The following is a 23,818-nucleotide window of genomic DNA, read 5'->3' on the forward strand; positions in this document are numbered from 1 at the left end:
CTGTTGAGTGACCCCCACACCTTCCGGACCAGCCAGGCTGCAAGGTGGGAGACCCTGAACCTCAGCCGCCCACTCTGGCTTGCTGCCCACAGCTGTGACCCAAGGCTGAAGCTCCTGCCCCTCATCCTGTCACCCACACGGGGCCCCTCGAAGTGAGCGATAGAGCAAGCGGAAGCAGGGCATGGACGACACATGGACAAGAAAACCGGAGACAGACAAACACCAGCAAGCTCCAGCCCCTCCCCTGCCTACGGCCAGAGAGCGTGGCAGACACGGAAACAGCGAGCTCAACATGGGGGGCGGGGGGGGGAAGGGCAGGGACCCTCTCACTCTGCCCCGAGGACCCTGCAAGGGCCTGGGTGGGAGGTGGGGCACGACTAGGGTGTAGGGCTGTGGCCACAGGGACTGAAGTGGCAAGGGCTGGCGGGGCAGAGGAAGGGGCTGGCGGGGCGGGGGCCCTCAGTGACACTTCCCCACTGTGGGGCTTCCTGGTCTGCAGCTGGGAGACTGGCTGGGGCCCGCCCGTCGCCCCCCACTCCCCTTGAGCCCTCAATGCCCACCCCTTCTCTCGGGCAGGTCCCAGTGCCAGGCCTAGCCCCAGGCCAAGGCAAGTGGTGACCCCAACTTACATCCAGCGAAGGCTCCGGCATGTCGGACGCTCCCTGCGCTCCGGCCTGACCCTCTAAGGCTGAGGAGGGGTTAAAGGTCAGGTCGCTGTGTGGATGGTTGCTGGGAGCGGCCTGTGGCGGCTGCCGGGGAGGCTGGGAAGGAGGAGGAGGAGGAGGAGCCCCACTGTGATGTAATGGAGGCCCTGACTGGCTGCTGGGGTGTGGTACGTGCAAACCTTGTATGGAGGGATGGGGCTGGTCAGAACTGCCAGCGTGTGGCATCTGTGGAGGAGGAGAGAGCGGGAGAAAAGAAAGGTGAGGTGACCAGGTACAGCGACGAGATGCCTGAAGAAAATGAAACCAACAAACCAGGGAAGTAACAACCCCCAAAACAAAGCCACCCCTGTACAAAGCTGGATGCTTTTGTCGGGCAGAGGAACAAACAAAAATGTGCCCCCCAAAACCGCCCATCAGGGAGGCTGTGGGGGAGAACAGGGGGCCTCTCAGGCCACATGGGGCTGGGGGGAAGGGGGGAGGGCCTTGGAGCAGGCGGAGAGCCAGGCCCAGGCCCCCCAGGCCCTCGCCTCCCTGCCCGGACACCATCACCACAACGAACAACAGCAAGGGCAGGATGGAGAAGCAAAATGGGCATGTTCCTGGGGAGCAGGGAGGCGGAGGTGCTGCCACGGCATGGTGCAGGGCCCCCGCGGGCCGGGCGGTGGAGAGCAGACGCGGACAGACAGCATCGCGCAGGCGTGCGGCTCAGGACTGGTCTGCACCCCCTACGTGGGCCCCGGGGAGGGGCAACGCGGGGCACCAAGGTGCCTCCCACAGCCCGAGGTGCGCAGCAGCCCTGCCTGCCTCCGTGTGGGGGGCAGCTGCCGCCAGACGAGTGGAGCGGAGCAGGGCAGGCACCTGGGTGGCCATGGGCATCCCTGTGCACGGCCAGGCCTGCCACCTGGCCACCTTACCCAGTCGGCACCACCCCTCGAACGGGAGCTGAGGGAGGCAGGCACCTCCAGGCCCCTAAGGACAAGGGGAGGCCGGTGCGACGGTTCACCAAGCCGGGAGACCTTCCTGAGGTGGGGCTGGTGGTGCTGACGGATACCTGGAGGGTTAGCACCCTTCCGCATGCACGTGCCTTGGCGACTGGGTTGTCTGTGGGTAGGGGGCGAGGGAGATTCCAACATTGCCCCGCTGGTCCATTTGCCATCCCAAGCAGGCCCTTCCTCCAGAACGAAACGCCAAGCCCAAGCCCTGTCCCTGCTCTGAGCACCCCAGCGGACCCCAGCCCCACTCACGCTCTGCAGTGAGGGGCTCACACTGAAGCTCCAGGTGCTCAGGGGAGCAGGCAGGCTGGTCACCAATCTGCCCTGGTCTTTTACTGATAATCCCCCACACCCCTGCCCCGACTCCAGGATCACACAACACAGTGACACGTTTTTCCTTTGTGAGTTTGGAATTGACAGCCAGACCCCCCCTGGTCTTCCCCAGACCCCAGCTCCTCTTCCCGTTCCTCCGAAAACTGCTCCCTGGGCCTTGCTGCAAGCCGGCCTCTGCCCATGATGTGGGCGCCCCTTCTTCTCGGGGTGCAGGCCCCCATGTGGCCCAGTGTCCTTCCAGCCCAGGCCCTAAGACCAGGGGATAACTGCACAACCATGGGCTTTGGCTCCTTGGGAACTGAGTGTGGGATATACAGCAGGAAGAGGCTGGAGAAACAGGCCAGCACAGCTGTCAGTGAGAGGCTAGCTGTGGTCCCCACCCCTGTGGACGCCCTGCAGTACGCAGCCTGGGGGCGCCTGTGAGCAGCCCAGCTCAGGACAGACAGTCCCCGGGTCTTCTGACAAGGCTGTCTCTCTGGGTCCTGCTGAGGGCAAGGGAGAGTTCTGGTGCACTGGCAGCTGGTTGGGACACTCCGGCCAGTCCCCGCTTGTGCGTCTCTCCCACCACATGCTCAGCCAGGGGCGTGGCTGCCTCAGGCCGGACAGGTGTGGCGAGAGTTTACCCGGGACTGCCCCACCCTACCTCGCACAGCTGTACTTCCAGGTCCAGGTGCCCTCTAGCAAGAGCTGGGAAACAGGAAGGACAGCGCCATTTAGGGAGTACCTTGGGGGGCTCTGAGGTCAACTCACAGGGTCAGGCTCCTCTGCACAGAGCCCAGGGGGCAGGAGCAAGCCTGCTCGGTAAAGGAAAGTCTACGGAATTCCTGCCGCCAACTTCCAGCATTAGGAACCGTGAAGGCTCCGGATGTGTGGAGTGTGTGTGTGGGGTGTGACTGGGGTGTCTCGTGGGCGTGGGAAGCGGGACCAAGAGAGAAGCCCCAGAAGTCAGAGCCCCACAGGGTGGACAGTAACTTTTGAAAACACGCCTAAAGCTCCACCAAGCAGCTATTTCCGACTGGGGTCCCGGGGAGAGCCACACACGGCTTCCTCCTTCCCCCAGGATTCTTTTCGTTACTTTCACTCCCACTGAGAATTAAGGGCGGTTCTGGCCTGGCCCAGTGGCCAGCCAGTTCCGTGTGAGGCGTGTGGAACACAGTACAATGCAGAGGTCCCTTCCTTCCAGGCCACATGAAGGAAGATGAGGGGCCTGGCGCGGTGCCTTCCCGCATAGGCCCACCCGCCTCCGATGCCAGGCACTGGCGAGGCCCCGGGGCTCTCTCCAGGCTTGGTGTGGCCCAGGCCCTGCCCGCCAGGTCCTCAGCAACTGCCCCTCCTCCTGCTAAGGCGAGAGACCAGGATGACTGAGGCCTCGGACAAGCCCCTTCGCCCCTGGGCCTCAGTTTCCCCCAAACCCCAACTGTTCTTCCTCCGCCCAGGCACTGCCAGAAGTTTTGCTCCATTAGCACTTGGCCCCTGTCTGTCTTGCTCACACCTTGTCACCAGGCCTGGTCCAGGGCACGACTCAAAAAACGTCTGTTAAATTGAGTGGACTCATCCAGCACTCACTACAGGAGGCCTCCTACCCCTGCGGCCGGGGCCAGCGGGAGGGAAGGCCTGCGGACAGCACAGAAGGGGCTTTCTCAGCAACACGGCTATTACGGGCCAATAAACGCGAAACAGGACAAGAACCGAATACTCTTAGGATAATTAGAGTTCCTGGCATTTCTTTTTGCAGGAGGTGGTAACACCTTGAAGATTCAGACTCTCGGGGCACAGGTGCTTGAGTTTGGGACAAAAGGGGAGCCATGTTATGTCAGTGTAAGAGTGTGGTAAGTGGGGTGGGGGCGGGAGAGAGAGGGTGGTCTGTGCACGCATGTGTGCATGTGTGTGTAGGGTGAGAGTGTGTGTTCCGGAAGGAGCCTGAAGCTTCTCCGTGTCCAGAGAATCCGAAGTCCTGGGACAAACAGCCAAGTCCAAGGACACCAATGGGCCACAACTCAGCTTCAGGCAGGCCTCTTACCATCCCCCGGAGCCCCTGACCCAATTCTTAGTCCTCGCCTTTGCCTGGGAGGGAACCTGGGAATCTGCATCCCACCGGGAGCCTTCTGCCCCTGTCAGCCCCGCAGGGTGGGGAGCGGGCGGGTGAGGCGGAGGTACTCACGGTTTCCTGCATGGGGTGACTGAGGGGCTTCTCGAGGGCGGCCATGTTGTTGGGCATGTCCGGGGGGTGGGAGAGCTGGGGGGGCCCGTGCATGAAGTCATTCATGGATGTCCCACCGGGGTTCCCGTGGGGGAAGTCAAAGTTGCCATGGCCTTGGTAGTTGTTGCCTGGGAAGGGAAGGAGATGGGGAAGGGGGGTCACCCACAGGGAAGGTGGTCACCCCGTGGGAACAGGGAGTGTGTAAAACTACCAGCCAAGTCCTTTTCCTGCCAAGAGGCTGAGTCAGCTCCCACACCTTACGCTTCCGGGCTGTACAAGGGGGCAGCCACGCCACCTTGCTCCGTGGGCCCTGGCACCCCAGGGTGTGTGCTGCTCTCATTGCTATGGTGGAGGGACAGAGTGGGAGGAAGGGGGTGGGCCAGGCTCCTGTGGGGCCCGGGAGGACATGGAAGGAGGTCCAAGCCTGAACCTGAAACAGGATCTGCTGAGTGGGTCCCCCCATGGCCACAGTGGGTGGTCAGGTTTTGCCAAATCTACATAGAAAGCTGTGCCAGACTCAAGGTGACACCATCAGAAGCCAGCTGTGTGGCCTCTCTGGGGACTGTGGGACACTGTGCCCTCTACCACATGGCAGTGGTGAGGGTCAAAGGATCGGAATGCTGGGGGGCTGGGCCCCTCAGCACGCTGCAGGGGTCTGGCTAGGTGGGCTAACCTCTCTGGCCCTGTCTTCACCCAGGAGTGCTGGGGACCTGCGATCAGGGATCCTGGTGCAGGAGCTGCCACCCTCTGTATTTGAGGGTACGGTATTTTCCAGGAACCAAGTGTCAGAAGGGGCGAAACTTGGTCTGGGCGGCAGGGAGCCTAAGAGCCAGTGACGGTGACCTTGGTGGCCAAAGGCTAGAGCTCCAGGAGCCTGGACTGTCCCTGGGAGGATAGGAAGGTTGCTGGATAGGGCTGAGTTTTGGCCCTTCTGGAAAGTTACAGATCCGGAGGGTACAGAAAAATACGGGAGGCCAGTGGGGGACAGGAACTCCAATTACTGTGTTGTATCAGCAGCCCCAACGCAAGCTGCCTGGGGAGGCGGGTGGCAGCTGTACGACCAGCAAAGCAGGCTCTGAAGGCCCTGGGCGAGGGCTGACGTACCCTAAGTCTGGTCATCTGGGAATTTTTTGGGGGGGGTGTGTTACCTCTGCCTCTTCAACCACACCCTCTGCCGTGCCTGCCACCATCAGCACAGAAATCCTGTGCCCCTGCTGAGACTCGGGGCTGCCCTCCCTCTCCCCTCCTCCCTGTCCAGCACCACCCACCCTGGCTGCTGTAGTCGTTGGAGTTGGTACCCCCCGGTGGAGGCGGGAGCGGGTAGGGGGATGGGCCGGGGCCCAGGGCCGCAATCATCTCCATGACGTTGGGCATGATCATCTGGCTGGGACTCATGGTCTTGAAGCGCTTGGAGGGGATGCCGTCAGGGTCATCCTTGATGTGTAGGTCTGACTTGATGGGCACCGGCCGCCAGCTGCACGTGGGGTCAATGGTGACCTCTTCAAACTCGGAGCTGCGGGGAGCAAGGGGGGTAGAGCTGAGGCTCTGGGGTGCTGGGCTTTGGACACAAAAAGACACGGAGGCATCCTGGCCAGGGTCCCCGGCTCCCACTCTCCCCACACTGTGCACAAGACAGAGCCTGGTGGGGATGTTCCCATCTCTGTTTGGGAGATGGGCAGTGGGAAAGCAAGTGGCTGGCACAGGGCAGCTGTGCCTCCCAAGGCCTCCCAGCTGGGGAGCGGCTGCGGGGGCACTGTCGGCTTCTTACTCCGGCCGCGTTTTGTCCCTTCTGGGAAGTTCATTTGCCTCAGGTCCAGAGGCCCCTGAGGCCAAGTGACAGGGAGGTGAGGGATGTGGGTCAGAGGTCTGCCGGTGGGGTGGGGGGCTGTGTCAGGGCTGTCCACATACTCCTCCTTCTCCAATCCCACCGGCCCCCGGCCACCCTGGCCAGGGCCCTACTTACTGCTGGATGGCATTCAGGATGCCCCACATGTACTGATCCACCTCCAGGCCCTCAAGCAGAGCGGTTTTACTGGAAAAGGAGAGTGAGGGCTTGGCCTTTGCTCTTGGACCCGACGAGCAGGGGGCACAGCCCACCCTCCCAGCTGGGTCCAGATTCTGCCCCTGTGACTTGAGCCCCCCTGCCCTGTTTGGGTTGTGGGTTCTGTTTCGCTTTTAGGGCAGGTAGAGGTGGCTGGAGACCGAAGTACAGGGCCAGAGGGAGGCCAGAGGAGCTCTGCCCCTTTGCAGTGGGGTGGGGGCGTCACTCACTTGCACACAGGACACCTCCAGGTCCCTCTCTCGCAATTTAGTTGCAGGTACGACTCCAGGTCAAAGCACTGCAGAGGCCACAGACAGACAGGAGAGACCAAGACTGTCAGAAACTATGTAGCTGTGCCTTGGGGTCTCCTGGGAAGAGGTCTCCACCAGGCAGGGTGAGAGGTGGTGGGAGAGACCCAGGGCTGGGGCTTAGGTACAGCAGAAGGCAGGCCACCTTTCTGCCCTGCCAAGTCCCCAGGGCCTCTGCCCCAGCATCCCTCACACCACCTCCCATCCCCTGAGCGACCCCGCACCTACATCCTCTGAGCCTTCCTGTACCCCTACTGTTTTTGCTCCGTGACAGCCCTTCCCACCGAGGCCAGGGAAGCGTGGACTCTGACCACGCCTTCAGCCCAGGCACTGAGAGCAAATCTGGGTAAGTTCATGCATCTGTCTCGGACAAATAAAGTGACCAAACCACCCATCACACCCACAACTTTCTTCTGGAGGGAGGAGGCTCCTGTCCCACCGCGAAGCCCTCAGGACCAGCTGAGGGCGACGACCCTGGCCCCCTCTGCAGCCCACACCCAGGTCTTGCAGGGAGAGCTCCTCACTCCTCCCCCAGCCTGGGCTGCCCACACTTTGCACAGGGCTGCCACAGGCTGCTCGGACTGTGACAATCGCTCATTCCCCGGCCACCTACTGAGTGCCTGCTCGGGCCAAGGCCCTGAACACAGCTGTGACCCAGGCAGAGGCGTCCCTGATCTCAGGCTCCGTAACAGCCATAGCTGTGTGTGTGAGACTTCCTTCCAGCTGGCACCTGCCACTCTGCCAGCGCAGGGACTGTCCACACCCACTTCTGCAGCCCCCCTAACCCAGCCTGAGCACACAGAGAAGATGCTCCAAGGATAAATGATGGTGGAAATGAGTGAGTGAAGTCAGCTGTTAACTGCCACGATGCCCTTCGGGACAATGTTTCAATAGGCCCTGTCGTCCCCTCTTGCCTACCCCTGGCCACCCAGCCAGAGTCCAGGTGTCTTGCCCTGGAGCTGAGCTTCCCAGGGCCGCTCACCTGGACATGCTTGCAATCGTGGCCTCGAGCAGGCAGCTGGATGCGCCGGAATGTGATGGGGCACTTCAGAGACACCTTGATGGCCGTCTGTTCCACGCCGTCCTCCCCATTGAGGGTCGTGTTGCCTGATGAGGCAGCCACACTGCTGAAATTCCGCTTGACTGTGGGGCGGAGGCGCAGGCGGGTGAGGAGGGCCAGGCAGTACCTCGAGGGGGCAGGTCTGCACCGCTCCCCACTCCCTCACGGCTGAAGCCCACCTTGCTTCTCCCCAAGCCCACCAAAGAGAAGGTCCAAAGTGGAGCAGTCAGACCCCTGGGTGCCCCGGGCTGCCCCGCACTCTGGAAGGGCAGCCTCCACGTGCTACACATGCGGTGTACATGTGCCTGAGCAGGTGGCTGTGGCGGGTCCCCCATCTCTGCAGAATGGGCCCTGCCTTTATCAGGAACGGGGGACTTTCTGCAAAGCTCAAGGACACACAGCCTGGCATGTCTCTGCTTTACTGAGTCAGTGACAAGCCCCCCACCAGATGCTCTTGCGCTGAATCCTGCAAGTGTGGAAACAGACACGGACAACTGCCAGGTGGAATTCTAGGGCTCGAGGAGCCGCTGTGAAGAAGCAGATGCTAAGGGAGGGGCAGTCGCAAGCCTCCCCGCACAGAGCCCCCGCGTCGGCACCCTGGGCGTCTCCCCCAAAGAAGCAGACTCTAAGCCAGGTCCCTCCCGAGTTCAAGGACAAGCTGTTGAGGTGGGGAGGCCAATCTGGCATCCACCCCCTGCCTTGTGCCTCCCGCCTGGTGCAGATCCTTCTCCAAATCCTGCCATCCTTCAAGGCCTGGCCCAGGCCACTACCTTCTCCAGGAAGCCTGCCTAGGCTGTCTTAACCATGGCATTTTCCTTCAACCCTCCTCGTGTCCTGTGCCGTTTTTGTAGGTGCATCTGTCCTGTCTCCCGGGCTGGGCAGCCAGCTGTCCTGTCCGGGCCGGGTCCCAGAGTTCCTGCTCATCGGATCAGCACCACAGCCCCAGGAGAGGGGCATGGGTCTGAGCTGGGGACTGGTGCTCAGGAAAACCCAGAGCCCAGTGGTGACGTGCATGGAGCCAGAGGTCAGTACCAAGTAAAAAGTAACTATTTTTCAGCCCCAAACTCGGGTGGGGCTGGGATCTGGCTCACTCCCAGTCCCCGCCCCAACTCACTTTTTGTGATACAGTGCTCCGCCGGCAGGAGGCGTTTCTTGAGGAGGCCTTGCAGCACAGAGCGGACGGAGGGCCGGTGCACCAGCTGCAGCACGAAGAGGTGGGACTGCAGAGAGGGAGCAGACGCTCAGTTCCCACCCGCTGTCCCCACGCCCCACCCCGCCTGCAGCCTCTGCAGCCCCAGGCCACCCCCAGGCCTGAAGAACCCCACAATCCCGCAGTGATGCCACCCAGGACCCGGACAGAGATGGACTTAGGGGCCCATGATGTGTCCTGGGACCTGTGAGCCCAGGCACCCAGGCTGGGGTCACCACTCTGGGAAAGCTGCCTTCGCTCCAGCCAACAAGGTGGACTGACGCTGACACACCCCCTGGACACATGGCATCTGGACTGGCGCCCACCTTGCTTCCTAGCCTCCCTTACCACTGTTTCCCAGCATGTGACCTTGGCCCTTCTTGCCAGAGGCTCATCCCTATCTCCACTCCTCCAGGAAGCCTTCCAGGATTGCACACCCCAGCCACCCCACACCAGCCTCCTGACAGCTGTGCAGCCTCACACAGCACCGCTGTTCCTGTGACTCCTATCTCTGCATGGCCTCAGCACCCCTACGCTCAAAAGAACAGGATCAGAGCAGTTCCTTCTCCATGTGCCCCAGGGAGGTCAGCAGAGCAGGCTGGCAGTTCACTTCCACACGCGTCTCTTGAGCAAGGCCTGTGTGCTGGGCCTCCCTGATCCCCGGGGGATGTGAAGGTGGCCCCAGATCACATGTCACGGGTTGGAGGGACACATGCACATGACTCTGGCACAATAGGTTTGCGGAGGGAGGGAGGGAACTAACTCCGGGTTTGGTGGAGTTGGGTCTGAGGGAAAAGGTGGTGAGAATATGACAATTTCTGGCGAATGGGGTTAGAGCAGAACATAGCTTAGAGGGACACACAGAACGTCACCGATGGGGTGCACGGGAGAAGGTGGCCCTACGGGAGTAAGGGGGAGGTGTGTGCAGAGAATGGACGGGGACTGAATGTACACGGGAAAAAGGCCGCGTCTGGAGCCAGGGCACGGTGACTCTGAGGTGCACCGAGTGTGACGCTTAGTCCATGGGCCTCGGGTGGGGGGGGCACTGCGAGTCTGTGGGGCTGTGTTTCTGGAAGGTCACTTTGGTGGCTATGGGGAGGGGGACAACACCCAGGGACAAGGCTGAGGACCAGAGGGGGTCAAGTGTCTGTGCTGCCGATGCCCCCACGGCCCCAGGCCCGCCCGCCCCGACACTCACGCAGCAGCAGGCCGTGACGGTGATCTGGATGGTGTTGCGGCCCGGCTGGCACACGTGCTTGAGGTGCAGGGGCTTGTGGGAGGTCTTGTTGTCGCCGCGCTCAATGGTGAGGGGCGTGGCGTTGACGCTGACCTGCACCGAGGCCGGCCAGTTGGTGTTCATCTGCCGGTCCTCGTGGTGGTAGCACTTGAACTGCAGCTCCAGGTCAGACCTGGGGTGAGGGCGGGCGGGCGGCTCAGGGCGGCTCTGCCGGGGGGCTGTCCGTGGCCTCTGTGACCCCGAGCCAGGCTGCACGCCCCTACACGCACCACAGCCTGAGAGCCCCCAGGACCCCATCCCAGCTCCCCCAGCCTCACCGGGTTCTTATCCTCACCCTGCCTATTCCTTCCTCCACATCTCTACTCAGAACCACCCAGCACCCACCCTGCCCCCAGGCCTCCCCCCTGGCATTCTCTCCTGCCACAGCCCCCAGCTCCCTACAATCTCCCCAGGTTACCCAGGACAGAGGGATGGAAGAACAGACACTAATTTGACTGCACTGGCTGCAAGGCTGATTAAGCCCGTCTCCAGAACTGTTGGAAGCAGCCCTCCCAGGCCAGGGCAGTTTCTGGTTTAGCCCACCCCCAGTGTGGTCCCTGAGGACACAGCACTGAAGGAGTGGCAGGAACCAGCAGTGAGCACACAGGCCTGACAGCCAAGCAGGGAGCAGGGGCCTCCCAGGCAAGGACACTCCCAGGCAAGGAGTATGGGTGACCAGGGCCCCAGCCCAGGCAGGCCGCACAGTGGGCTGTCCTGTGCCGGAAGACTCCCCCCTCCCAGCTGAGTGGCCCGGCTCCTGTGTCCTAAGTGCCCGTGACAGCTCTCTGGCTGCCTCCCTGCAGTCTCCGCAGCGTGCCTGAGACGATGGCAAGGGTGTGTGTACACATGCCCAGTGCAGAGAAGCATCTCTTGCCCTCCAGATGCTCACTTGGCAGCCAAGGGGACCCTAGTCTCAGGCACGGGGACACAGTGTGAATCTTGCCTGAGGACAAAGGACCCAGGGGTGGAGAAACCCGTGGGTTGTCTCTGACATCCAGGAGACCTGGGCCCAAGTCTCGGCTCTGCTCCTTGCTAGCTGTGAGAACTCACATAAACTAATCCACTTCTCTGGCCTCAGTTTTCTCATCTGTCAAAAGGGAAGGCACTGCCCACTCCCACGATGCAAGCAGGTCACATGTGGAGGCCAAGCGCAGGCCTGGCCCAGCAAGGCACCTCCAGGCCCTGTGCCCCGCCACATCCCCACGTGTTTAGCAGCAGCTGGCCCGCTGCCCAGCCCCGTGCAGCCTGGCGTAGGTCTGCCTCCCTCGCCAGACTCTCCGCTCTACATTCCTGGCTCCTGCCACGTGGGTCACACTCAAACTCTTGCCTGCTGTTCCCTCCTGCCAACTCGAGGCCTCAGCTGGGATACCTTCCTTCTCAGCCTTTAGGTCTGAGCTGGCCACCTTTCCCTCTGGGGTCAGTGACAGCTGTCCCCTGCCCATGGGCCAGGACGCCTCGGCTGTGCACCCCAGATGCCTACAGGCTCCCCCTGACATCCCCAGGGCCTCACGCAGGGGAGGGGCCGGTCAATGATGTGGAACAGGTGCAGGTGACAGAAAGAAGCAGTCACTCCAGGGGGACCCCGCCCCGACACGCACCTCCACATCAGCGTCTGGTGGACCGTGGGCCGCAGGTGAAACACATGGTTGCTGACGGCCAGGTTGTGCTCCAGGCGGAAGGGCTCCAGCACCACGCCGTCCCGCACGGGGAACGTGAGCCGCAGCTCGTCGTTGTGGTTGGCTGGGGCGGGAGAGGAGGCAGGTGAGCCACGCGCCCCCGGCACACAGGACTCCAGGGCCGCGGGTGGGACTCGCTCACCCTGGGCTGAACACCCAGAGGAGGCAGCGTGTGGAAATGGGGCTGGGCTGTGCCCGGCACATACCAGGGAGCCATGTCTTCATCCCGGCCACCTGGCCCACCCCGGCCACGCATCCCCTCTGCTCCCACCTGCCTCCCTGCTCCAGAAGCCCAACCTGCTCCTCCCATAGCAGAGGGCGGCCCAGCCCCCACCTCAAACATCCCTCTGGGTGGGGCCTACTGCTCTCAAGCCCTCTGCCCTTTCTGCAAGACACCCCCCAGCTGGGCGGCCCCCAATGGAGCTGCCTGACAAGGTAGGGGCAGAAGTGGGGCCCTCACCTGGGGGCAGTGGCAGAGCGCTCATATTTGGCTTGATGTCAGGTGGGAAGGGTGGTTTGACGTCTTGGCTGGGGGACAGGTAGGGAGGGATGCTGCTCCCGGGGGTCATGGGGGGTGTGGGGTTCCCTGGAACAGGTGAGTGGGGGTAATTTGCCACAGGAACCGGCCTGGGAGGCTGGAGGGAAAGAGAAACCACACAAAGGTTATGGGGTCACGGGGACAGAAGGGGCCATGGCTGTGGACACACACCTCATTCACCCCAGGGTCCCGGGCTACGCCCCTCCCGCTGAGGGAGGAGAGCCTCTCCGAGGGAAACCTCCCTGTCCTTTGTCTGGTCTCACACCAGCTGAGCTCCTCCAGTGTTAGGTACACACAGACACCACCCCCCGTGTGATCAGTGGGGACACGGAGGCTCAGGTGGGGGACCTGTCTGATAGGACCGTGGGAGGAGAGGACGTCTCCTGCTGCCAGCCAGGCAGGCACCCACATCTAGGCCACACCCTGCACGCCCACCCACCCCTCCAGGGCCCCCAGGTGGAGTCGGGGCCTGCAGAATCCCAGGCCCAGATTCCCCAGGGGCCCCTGTGTCTCCCTCGGTCCTCGCCTTGTTTTCTTTCAGGACTGGCACGGCCCACACCTGTTCCTGCTTCACCCACCCAGGGCTGTGGAGTCTCAGTCCCAGGCATCTCTGTGCCCCAGAACAGATGACCGGGAAGTGTACCCCAACCCACAGACCCCTCCTAACGTCCAGAGAGGGCAAGGCAGGAATAGTAAAAACCCTAAGACACAATTGCCTCTGGGTTAGAATTTTCAAAATTAAAATGGAACGTACCCTATTGACATTCCCTTGGCTGTAGTTACTGTAGCTGCTTCCCGAGAAGGTGTTATTTTGTCCATTAAACTGTTCTGGCTATGAAAACAAGACAGACGTGTTATAGTGGAAGGCAGGAGAGCTATCAGGGGCCCACTCTCCCCCTGGTGTTACGCCTGCCGGGAGTGCAGGGTCTGCTGCAGACACCAGGCACTGCAGGGGAATGACTGGGGCAGGCCAGGCCTCCCCTCAGGGACAGCGTTTTGCCTCTCTCTGTCCACAGCCGTGACTTCAGCAACACGGTTTACAAACATAGCAACACCTAGTGTGCTGAAGTTGGAGCAAAAATGGCAAACCCATACGGCGGCTGGTCATATAAGTTAGCATGGTTCTTTGGCAAATACATGTAAACATCTTTACATTAGTGGAACATTTTCTTCACTCCTGAGAACGTATTTTACAATAATTCCAAAGAAAGACAAGGCTATATTCTTGAAGATGTTCATCAAAATATTACTAAAGAAGTGAAAAATCAGAAGCAACCCAAATGTCTAACAGAGAAGGAATAATGGAATACGACATGGTTATTTCAGTGGAACATTAGGTAGCCGTTAAAAGTAAAAACTATAGACTGTAGCAATAACTAACATGTTTATGATTTCACAGTAAGTGAAAGGAAGAGATTCAAAATCACAGCTGTAAGAACAACCTTAGTTTCAAATGAAATGTTCATGTATGCAGGGTGTGGGCTTTTTGTTTAAAAAATGAATTTCCTTTATCCCCTTATGAATGCCATGAAAGGAGAAAGAAAGCCATCATCCAAGCCCCATGAGAATAGGGACCCAGAAAAGCCAGTCTGACTTTCTGGCCACTGAACTCAGCTCTGAGCATATGATGGCATCCAGAAACCTCCACCTACCCCTTGGTGCCTTCGGGGGGGTGGTCAGCAATGTGAGGTGCAGGGAGGGAAGGGGCGAGGTCTGGGGTGGTGTGGGTAACCACGGTGGTGGGACTCACCTTGTAATACTGCCCCATGTTGACCGTTGGGGGCGGGGTACTGCCCAGTGCTGGGCTGGCTTGGCATCCTTTGCCCCGGGTAGTTGGGAGAGGTGAGCGGCCTCGGGGGGTTGGGGGTCGGGTACTGGCCTGGCTGGGTGGGGAACTGGCTGTTTGGTCCATATTGCTGGTTTCCGTAGTTGGGCTGTGGTGGCAGAGAAAGGACAGAGGAAAGGTCACCAATGTCTCGTAGCCAAGACGCTCACCTGAACGCCAGGACTGCGCCCACCTCCTCTGCTTGGCCTGGGCTACTGTCCACCCACAAACCACCCTCCCCATCTGCACGGGGGAGCAGCCAAAGCAAATGATGCCTGAGGCCCCTTCTTGCCCTGATATCCAAGGACAGTGCATTCTGCCTGTCCAGCTCATGGGCCACCTCCCCAGAAAGCTGTTCTTCCTGGAGCACATGCCCTCTGAACTCCAGGGACACTTTCACAGCCTCTCATTCAGGCCACTAGGAGAGGGGTGTCTCCTGTTTCTCAGTTCAGGGCTGTGTTACATAGTGTGTACCTAATGTGACAGGGGAACACAGTCAACAGGCTATGCTTCTGGAAGGTGACACGCCTGTCCCTGCATTCTGAGGCTGCACATGGGTGGCATTGTTCCCGTACCCCACACAGAGCAGAACACACACCTAGTGTTCAGTTCCGGGGTATCAACAACTGCCGTCTGGGCAGAGGCCGGGAGCACCAGGTTGGTGCCGGGACAAGGCAACTTCTCCCAGGAGGAGCAATTTAGAGAGAAAACACAGTGTCACCCTCCAACCACCTTCCCTGTCTGAAAAATCAGGTGACCCTCAGGCCACATGACATCCTGTATATCAGTGGTTTCTTCTTCCCTGTCTGGTGAAACTCCCTGAGTGTCTCTCTTGCCCTCCAGGCCCAGAGGTCCTGCTGGTGGCTGTGTCCCAGTGCCTGGCAAAGTGCCCTCAATCAATACTTGCTCAACAAATGAAGGCCCTGGGGTAAACATCAAAGTGTCAGCGTGGAAGAACTCTCTAGCTCATGCTGTTGCGACATGGTGGCGGCTCTGTGCGACAGTGAGGCTCCCGTCATGGGAGGTGTGTAAATGGCTGCTGCCTGCCCACCCAGCAGGCTAGAGAACTGGATCTTCTACGGGGCCAGGGGACCCAAGTCCAGCTCCCGCCCTAAAGTTTCAACAATTCCAACACTGTATAAGGGCCCTGGCGAGTGGAAGACCAGCCTTCCCATTCAGGGTCAGGCCTCGCAGGCTGTGACTACCCCGTGTCATGGCCCAGTGCCCGTGATTTTGCAGCTGGGTAGCAGCGGTATTCTATGAAGGGGATGATCAGTGCAGGGAAGATACCGAGGGCCTCTGGCACGCTCTCTCGTGGCAGGCAAGAGCCGGGCGCTCAGCACTGGTGCAGGTGCAGAGTGACGCTGGTGACCAGGGACTCTGCCGCAGCCCCCCTGCACGTCGCCTCCCCGGTCTGGCAGCCCTGAGGCTGGGCTCACAGACGCATCCTCCAGCCCAGCCAGTGGGGACTCTGGGAGCTTGAGCGCCGGGGAGGCTGAGAAGAGGCCCAGAAACTGGGTGGGGGCTGTGCCCTGGGAGTAGGGCCAGGAGCTTGAGGTCCCCCGAGGACAGGCAGGGCCTGGGAGCCAACGGTCCTTCTCTGGCCCCGCCCTGAACTGTGGCCGACCAGGCAGAGGGTCAGGGCTTGACCCAGCCTCCTGGGGTCTGGGGACTTTTCTCTCCCCTCTTGGACTTGGGATACCCCTCCCCATTGCCAAACCACCCAGCCCATGCTAGGGTGGATGCTGAGGGGAATTGCACAGATCATCTAGGAACTTAGGGTCTTTGGGATTGAACCCCACTATAAGCCCAAGCTGAACACCACAGTCCCGAGACCAGACAGAGGAGGAAACGTTCCTGAGAGCGGGCGTGTGAGTGGAGACCCAGGCGCCGTACCCAGGGAGGAGCCGGGCAGTCAGGGCAGGCTCCACAATGGGTATCTGCCAGCTCAGGACCCTGGGGCCCTGTGTCTTCTGCAGGTGAACTAAATCCTCATCTGGGTACCCAGGGGGGCCAGTTGTGCCACCGTTGTTTCCAGGTATTCCCTGGAGGCCCTGTGACATGCCCACCAGGGCACCTGTCTTCTCTGAACCACACTGAGTCCCATACAGTCTGTGTGCATCATTCCTTTGTGGGTCTCCGCCCAGACCTTTTCTTTCCTGCTAAGGTCTCGGTTCCCGGAAGGCAGGAGGTGTGGGTTTTACTTCCCTAAATCTTCCCCAGCACCTTGGCTGAGCCAGAGGCGGTGCTGCTCCCAACAGAGTGACTGACCTTAGATGGAGACAAGCCCTCAGAAGCACACTGTCCCCCCGCCGACCGTCCCCGACACGCCCCGCCTCTGTGCCCGGCAAGGGTTTGTCTCAGCTCTCACTCTTGGAGGGAGGGTGGGGAAGTCCTCACGTGGGTGGGAGGAACTAAACCCAAAGTCACCCTGTTAGTGTCTGAGGCAGGACAGGGGACCAGCTGGAGCAGCTGCTGCTTGCCGAATGGCTGCACAGGCCGGTCCAGGGTGAAGCACGTCTCAGACATCCTCCCACTCAGGTCCCCGAGCAGCCTGAGGAGGTGGGTTGGAGTGGCACTGCCATTTATAAATGAAAAAATTAAGACTAGGGGAGGTGGCATGACTTGCTCAAGGTCTTCCAGTTGGAAAGTGGTAGAACCAGGTCTCAAACCCAGGAGCACCTGACTCCTAAGGTCCTGCCTCTTGGTCCAGGTGTTCTGAGGTCAAGCCCGCCGCTTCCGAGGCGCTGCCCACAGCCCCGTGTGTCCGAGCCCAGGCCCCCCACCCCCCACCCGCTGCCCCACTCACCTCTCCCGGGTATGGCCTCTTTATGCTCTGAATGGGGAGGGACTGGGGCCGGGGGCCCGGGTACGTCTGCTGGGGCATCCGCTGCCCGTGCGTGCCAAAGGGGCTGATGCCGGGCGGCCGGGGCTGGTTCATGCCCATGGGAGGGCCGCTCATCCCAGAGGGCGTCATCCCAGCCGCCATGCTCGCGGGGTTCATGCTGCCCGCCATGGAGGCAGGCCCCCGTGGCCCGGGCTGGTTCATGAATTGGCTGTTATACGCCTGGGTGGGACCCATCTGGAAAGAGGAACAGACCTTCAACGGGAGAAGAAGAAAAAAAAAAAGAATAAAATGCCACATGCATTGAAAGTGCAGGGAGGGAGTGGTGGGGGAGGGGGCTGGGGGAGGGGCACTTTCCTGTGCAGCTGGGGTAGGTGCCCAGCCAGGCCCCAAGGGAGCCCTGTCCTCCAGGGCTCCCTGCTGCCCTCTGCAGGCTGCACAGGAAAGATGCAGCTGGGGGTGTCACGGGCTGGGTAGGGGGTGGGGTCACTCCAGTGCACAAGCAGCATTTCCAGGGAGGCAGGCAGGGCACAGGGAACAGGGTGCAGGGGCGGGGAGGGGCATGGGAGGGTGCAGGTGGATGAGGATGGAGGCAGGAGCCCGAGCGAGGCTGACGCCCCTTTCCTGGAAGCCCCGGCCCCGCCCTTGGTCCTGGCCAGTGGAGACACACCCTCCACCCACAAAGTCAGACTCAGCCAGCGTCCACTTCTGCCCACTGCCCTGCAGTCCCCAGCCCCACGTCCCTGTCCTGCAGCCCTATGGGGGCTCCCCTCTCCTCACCCCCCACCCAACCTTCTGGAGGGCAGGGGAGCAGCACTGGGGCCCCGGCAGAGCCCACAGGTTGGGTGATGAGGAGGGTACTGGCCTGAGGCCACCCAGGACACAGACTGGCCACAAGGCAATTTTGAGACACCAATCCCACTCTTGGGTGAGTAGGGGGCCCAGAGAGCAACGTGGGACCCCCTTCCTCCTATGCAGTCACACCCGAGCCACCAACCCATGCAGAACAAACAAGAGTGCTCAAGTAGCCCCTGCCACAGCCAGCCACACTGACGCAGCCATATTCTGACACACACTCCTCCTCGTGTTTCCAAGAAAACCCAGATGCACCCTGACGCCACCATCTCCCCCAGCACACACGGCCCCACAAGCACACACCCCCCCGCTCTGGTTTCCTGGGGCTGCCTGCCTGGCTGGGCCACACTGGACCAGGACTAGCGAGCGGGGACCCTTACCGGTCCATACTGGTTTATATCCTTGTTCTGCGTCTCCTGCAAGGCTGCCACGGTGGCCGTGGCGGTGGCTGTGGCCGTGGCTGCTGCTGCTGCCACTGCCGCTGCTGCGGCGGCGGCTGCCGGCTGAGTGAAGTCAGCAGGCGGCCTGGTGTGCGGAGGGATCCCCATGCCCGCAGGGGCATTAGGACCCCCGGGGTAACTGCAGGGAGAGAAGGACCGAAGAGTTAGACACTGCCTGTATCTGAAGATGAACCCATCCCAAGCCTTGGGCTGGGCGGGAGAGGACGGGGCTATGCCCAGAGGGGACAGGGCCTGCTGGAGGTGGCAGCCATTCGGGCCACTTGGTGACTGCCAAGCCACCGTGCTCCTGGAGCCCTCAGTGTGCGCTGGGAGGTGCTGCCCCTCACTGCGTGCTCTTGGGCCCCGGTGAGCCCTTCCTCTGGAGGACACCAAGCCTCAGCCACCTGCCCAAGGCCCTCCAGCAGTGACAGTGGAACTCTGTTTGACATCTGTGTTTAACCACCAGGCTGCACTGCTCTGCCAATCCCAGGCCAGAAACCCACTGTGGTCAGTCCCAAAGGCTGGGAAGGGGCACGGCCGAAGTGGGGGTTTAGGACAGGGCTGGTGGCAAGAGGAGGGTAGGCGCCTCTGCTTGTCTGCGTCAGTCCCGTCTCAGGTCCCCTCCCAGAGCTCCTCCTGGATTCCCTGCCCCTCCCTTCTTCCTCCTGAGCCCAGGGACTCCCGTGTCTCTGCACAGTTCTGCCCCGGTGGGTCAGCGAGGCAGAGCCATTTCCCCAGACTGCTTAGCTGTCGCTGGACAACCGGACCCTCCTACAGCCGCTCTTTGCCTCTCCCGGTCCAGCTCCCAACGTCTTCCAATTTATTAAAGACACGAGGCAGAGAAGGGTCATTTGGGGGGATGAGAACATCTCCCTTCTACGCCTGTGGGCCTGACAGCTGTCAGAACAGGCCCAGCTGCTGAAGCACCTGCAGGCCAGCCCCAAGAGCTGGGGATGACTGTGCCCCTTCGATGCATGGGACAACCGAGGATAAGACAAGTGACAGAGCTCGCCCACAGTCTCAGGCCAAGAAGCACAGAGCTGGGATTTAAGTGGGACCTACCTACTCCTGGATGGAGGGAGAAGGCTAGGGCTGAAGGCTGCTACCCGGGCCAGCCCCACTCACCTGGCTCCGAAGCCCCCGCTGCCGGGGTAGTTGGGCCGGCCGTACATGCTCTGCTGGATGTAGGGCTGGGCGGGGCCGGCCTTGGCCGAGAACTGCTGCTGCTGCCCAGCGAACTGTGGGGAGTTGAGGCCGGGGTTGCTGGTGGTCATGCCCGACGCCATGGGGTTGCCGCCTGGATTCATGGGGTTGTTGGCATTGGCCATAGGGTTCCCGAGAACCTGTGGGCAAAGAGAGTAGCTGTCACCTAAGCTGGTACCCCAGGGGGCATGGAGAGGAGAATGAGGGCGGCATTAGCCAGTCTAGAGTGCAGGTGATTGGAAGGGGCAGGCCTGGGAAGCAGGCAGGGGCGGGATCGAGGACCTTCCTTGTGATGGAAGGAGGTGAGGGCACAGGACCAAGGTTCCCAAAGGCAGCTCAAGTGCCCCTGGGGCCTGGGCAGCCTCGGCTACGGAGGGACAGGCTGCTCCTGTGTGTGGTGGCAGGTGGGAAAGCACCGGGCTACTCAGCCTGCCAGCCTACACAGGGGCCTGGATGCCAGAGGGTCAGGCCGCCCAAGGCCCTGGGCTGCTGCTCTATGAGGGCCAGGAGAAGCCCGACTTGCCGCTCTGGAGGGCAGCAGTGTCCTGGCCAAGAGGCCCTGGGGCCTGGGACCTCAGGTAAGCCCAGCGGTTCCCTCCAGGGCAGCAACCAGCCCTGAGCCCCTGCGTGGCCACTGCCGAGGCTGGCAGAGGCTGGGCTGGTGGGAGACCCCAGAGGAGGACTGGAGGAAAGAGGGAGGAATGGCAGGGGGGCAGGCTTGACTAGGTGGCTGGCTGGGGGTCTGTCATAGGATTAAGGCACGACATTTTGCTGAAATCTAACCCAGGCAAGGCAGGGTCAGAGACCTCAGACTTTGGAGCCCTGAGGCCAGTAACACACAGGAAGTTTTCCTGTTTTTCCAACCAGAGTCCACATGAACTAGGGAAGAACCCCTTGCTGACTGTCTGATGAACGCCATTCCCCAAGAAAGGCCCTAGGATGGGGACAGTGGACAGAGGCTCAGTGCTGCCCTCCTGAAGTGGGTGTGGACCCTTCCTGGGGTGGAGACATGTCTGCAGCTGAGTGTGTCCTGGAAGCTGGTCTTCCCAGCTGGGTAACCCGAGGGCCTCAGGGGTCAAGGGACACTCCCACCTCGAAGGAGCTGTGGCCGGGGCAAGACAGGCTCTTACCTGGCTCTGGGATGTGTTGGTCACTCCCCAAACCGTGGTGACCACGGAGAGGGAGCCGGGAGGCTGGTTGGTGTTCTGCTGCCAAGGGACAGAGTCATAGGGGAACGACCCATCACTGCAGAGGGAGACAGAGGGGACAGGCTCAGGGGCTGGTGGGCAGCCGGGGCCGTGTCCGTCACCCCACCAGGCTACTGCAGCTCCCAGCCAGGCCTGGACCCCCTGGGCTGTTGCGGTGCCCGATGCAGAACACCTGTGTCTGGCATGGTGACAGGCTGTGCAGAAGTGACCACCTCTCTCTCCCCTATGACTGCAGGGAGCCACCTCCACGGCTATCTGTCTCACCTCAGCCCAAAGTCCATAGGCCACGCAAGGAGGAGGAGGCGGCATGACCCGAGGCTCGATCTAACCTCCTCTTTCACCCGGGCTCTGACTCCATGTGCAGGGGATTCCCCGCCTCCTGCCCCGCCGTGGTGGTGGGCCACTGAGCCCCAACGACGTGCCTTTGGAACGTAGTCTTCCCAGCATCACTCTTCCTCCCTTGCCAACCCCACCCGGCTCTCTCGGGCACAACCCCACCGAGCTAATCTCCCTCCAACCCCTAAGACACTCAGCACAATCAAAGACCTTCAGTGGCTTCCAGTGCTCACAAGGCAAAGTCCAAACTCCCACGTAAGAACGGTTTAGCCGCTGTCACCCCCACCCTGCCTTCCTCGGCTCTGTCCTCCCCCGGAGTGGCCCCCTGAACACTGCCTCCCCTCCGCCACCCCCTCACTGGGCCAGGCAGTTCCCACCTTGCTTGGGGACGTCTCCCTGAGGAGCCCCCACACATCAGAAGCAAGGACTTAACCTTTGGCCCAACACACTGCCCTTGGCCTGCAGCGGGTGTCCAGTGACGCCTCCCTACTAACTGCCGTGGTGCAGGGGACTGGGTGCCAGCGGTCCTGGCGAGAGGAGAAGGGCACGAGCTTGAGAGGGGCAGGCGGGCTCACGGTATGAAGCCCTGCCGGGATGCCAGCCCCCAGGAGTGCAGGGCTGAGGCTGCTTCTCCCCCCAGAGCCTGCACTGGCTCTCCTGCACTACCCCTTCACCGAGGGTGACCAAATCCTGGACGCAGACCCCAGGGAGAGCAGAAAAGCAAAGCGCCCACATCTGTGGCACTGCCTCCATCTACCAGGGCATCCCACTGGGGGCGAAGCCTGCAATGCAGCACTGCCGGGGACCATGGGTGTGTGTGCTGGGGGAAGGGGACCTGGAGGAAGGCACCTCGTGTATCTGGCTGGCTGGTGCCTTCGTCACAGCAGACAGCAGAAGACAAAGGCTCTCATCTCGCTCACACCTGGAGAACGTGTGCCCCAGCCAATGGGCTGCTGCAGCTCTAAGAACGCGAGTGGGTGCAAAGAGCCCGGCCCACAGGCGAGGATGTCCAGGCAGGAGACACAGTCCTGTGTGACCAGCAGGCAGAGGGCAGCCAGGGCGGCCGAGTCTGTGTCCTGCGCCTTGCTCGGCTGAGCCCTTGGCAGTGTTGGTCTTGTGGGATGGGCTCTGCTCACATTTCTCCCCCGAACCTGGATGTCGTCTCCCTGAGATCTCTCTGCCCACCAGCCCTGGCTTCCTTCCTGCCCCTGTGCAAGTCGTCTGAGGGGCCTGCACCACCATCCTGGTAAAAGGAGCAACCCCCACCCCACATTTCCTTTTCCCCACATCCTGGCTTTGGAATTTTTTTCACAGCACTCCACCACCGTCATAATTACGTATTTATTTGATTATTGTCCGTCCGCACTAGCACAGAAGCTCCCTGACGGCACAGGCTTTGTGCTCAGGGCCCGGGTGCAGGTTTCTGCACTCCCGTCTCCTCATATGTAAAACGGGTGGAAGAATGATTCCCCACTCTACGCTCAGTGTTTTCCAACTGCAGGTCACAGAACCTGAGTGGGTGATGACACTGAACCAGTGGGAGGGGAAAAAGAGGCTTTCTCAACTGGAACGGGACACAGACTTGAGATGACTCATGGCTTCTGGGGCAAGCAGCAGGACTAGAATTACAGGAGGAGCTAGTCAGGGCACTTAGCTCGTGGACAAGATGAGAGCCAGTGGCCTGTGGAAAGGGGTGAGACCCAGACGCATGGGCCAAAGGGGACAGTGGCAGATTCCGTTCCTGAGGTGGCAGACTGGGGACCGGGAGCCCAGAGCGAGCGGGCAGTGCAGAGCAGCACGGGAAAGTAGGCAGTGAGCCGCTCCTCGGGGAGGCTGGGCTGCAGCCACCCCTGCTCTCCCAGGAGGTCGCTGGGGACCCCGAGCACCACCTGGCCCTGCGGCTGGCACACCAGAGTCTTGCAGGGAGGCCTGGCAGGCTACCACTTTAAAAAACAAAGAGGAGACCCCTGGACACCTGCTGTCCTGCAAGACCCACGTCCTAGCCATGCTGGACAAACACAGGACCCCCTGCAACTGAACAAAACACAGGCCCGAGTCTCTTCTCTCCCCAGGGCTTCTGCCCCCAAAGTTCCCACCAACTCTCCAGGGCAATGTCAGATTAGACAGGGGTCCCTGTCCTTTCAGAACATGGCTGGCCAGGCTCAGGAAATAAACCCTGCCCCCCGGGACACCCCTGGGAGCCGGCAGCTGCTGCCTTACCACCTCAGCCGGGAGGCCCTGGCTCACTGGGGACACTGCACAGGCCCACAAACAAGCTCCCAACTGCCCTGCAGCTCCGTGGGTGGGCCTTGTGGGCGGAAACCGGCTCCTTCCTGTTTTGCCCCCTCCACCCCAAACTCGGTGAGAAGCAGACTTAACCAATGTTCCCAAACTGGGCAGCCCACCTTCTGACTGGAGGGTTCACTGCCCCAGAGCGAAGATGCACACGGGCATGTGGGGGACACGTATGTGCACACGCACACAGGGCCCTGCTGGCATATTGCTGCACACACCGGGGGAGAGACAGGCGCCCGCATGTAGGGGCGGGCTCAGGACGTGCCTGCCTGCACACGCACCTGCTGCAGAAGCAGAAGTGGCAGCCGCACTGACGCGGCTGTGACTCATCTCGTGCTGGGGGAGACAGCGCCCGCTGTCACAGCGAAGGCTTTCGCCCCCGCAGGCCCCCCGTGGCTGCTCTGCCGACACCACACCTCTGCCTGGACTCAGACACCGCCGGATGTCAAGGACAAGCCAGCCTCCCGGCTGCTCCCAGGGACGCAAGGCCTGGCTGAGGTAGAAGGAGGGCCTGGCAGGTGCCCCGAGACCCC

General features: G+C 61.4%; 1 protein-coding gene across 1 annotated transcript in view; it reads right to left on the reverse strand.

Annotated features, from left to right (window-relative positions):
- The window catches only part of ZMIZ1 (zinc finger MIZ-type containing 1), a 227,397-nt gene that overhangs the window by 4,643 nt on the left and 198,936 nt on the right, over positions 1 to 23,818 (reverse strand). The window contains 17 exon segments of the mRNA XM_045569353.1: positions 630 to 890; positions 4,152 to 4,318; positions 5,459 to 5,703; positions 6,154 to 6,222; positions 6,462 to 6,529; positions 7,522 to 7,682; positions 8,714 to 8,819; positions 9,987 to 10,197; positions 11,663 to 11,804; positions 12,201 to 12,375; positions 13,033 to 13,110; positions 14,029 to 14,064; positions 14,066 to 14,212; positions 16,913 to 17,185; positions 18,184 to 18,382; positions 19,369 to 19,586; positions 20,577 to 20,691. Of these exon segments, the coding sequence (XP_045425309.1) occupies positions 630 to 890; positions 4,152 to 4,318; positions 5,459 to 5,703; positions 6,154 to 6,222; positions 6,462 to 6,529; positions 7,522 to 7,682; positions 8,714 to 8,819; positions 9,987 to 10,197; positions 11,663 to 11,804; positions 12,201 to 12,375; positions 13,033 to 13,110; positions 14,029 to 14,064; positions 14,066 to 14,212; positions 16,913 to 17,185; positions 18,184 to 18,382; positions 19,369 to 19,586; positions 20,577 to 20,691 (2,671 nt within the window).

This window comes from Lemur catta, chromosome 14 (genome assembly GCF_020740605.2).
Source record: "Lemur catta isolate mLemCat1 chromosome 14, mLemCat1.pri, whole genome shotgun sequence".
Taxonomy (NCBI): Eukaryota; Metazoa; Chordata; class Mammalia; order Primates; family Lemuridae; genus Lemur; species Lemur catta.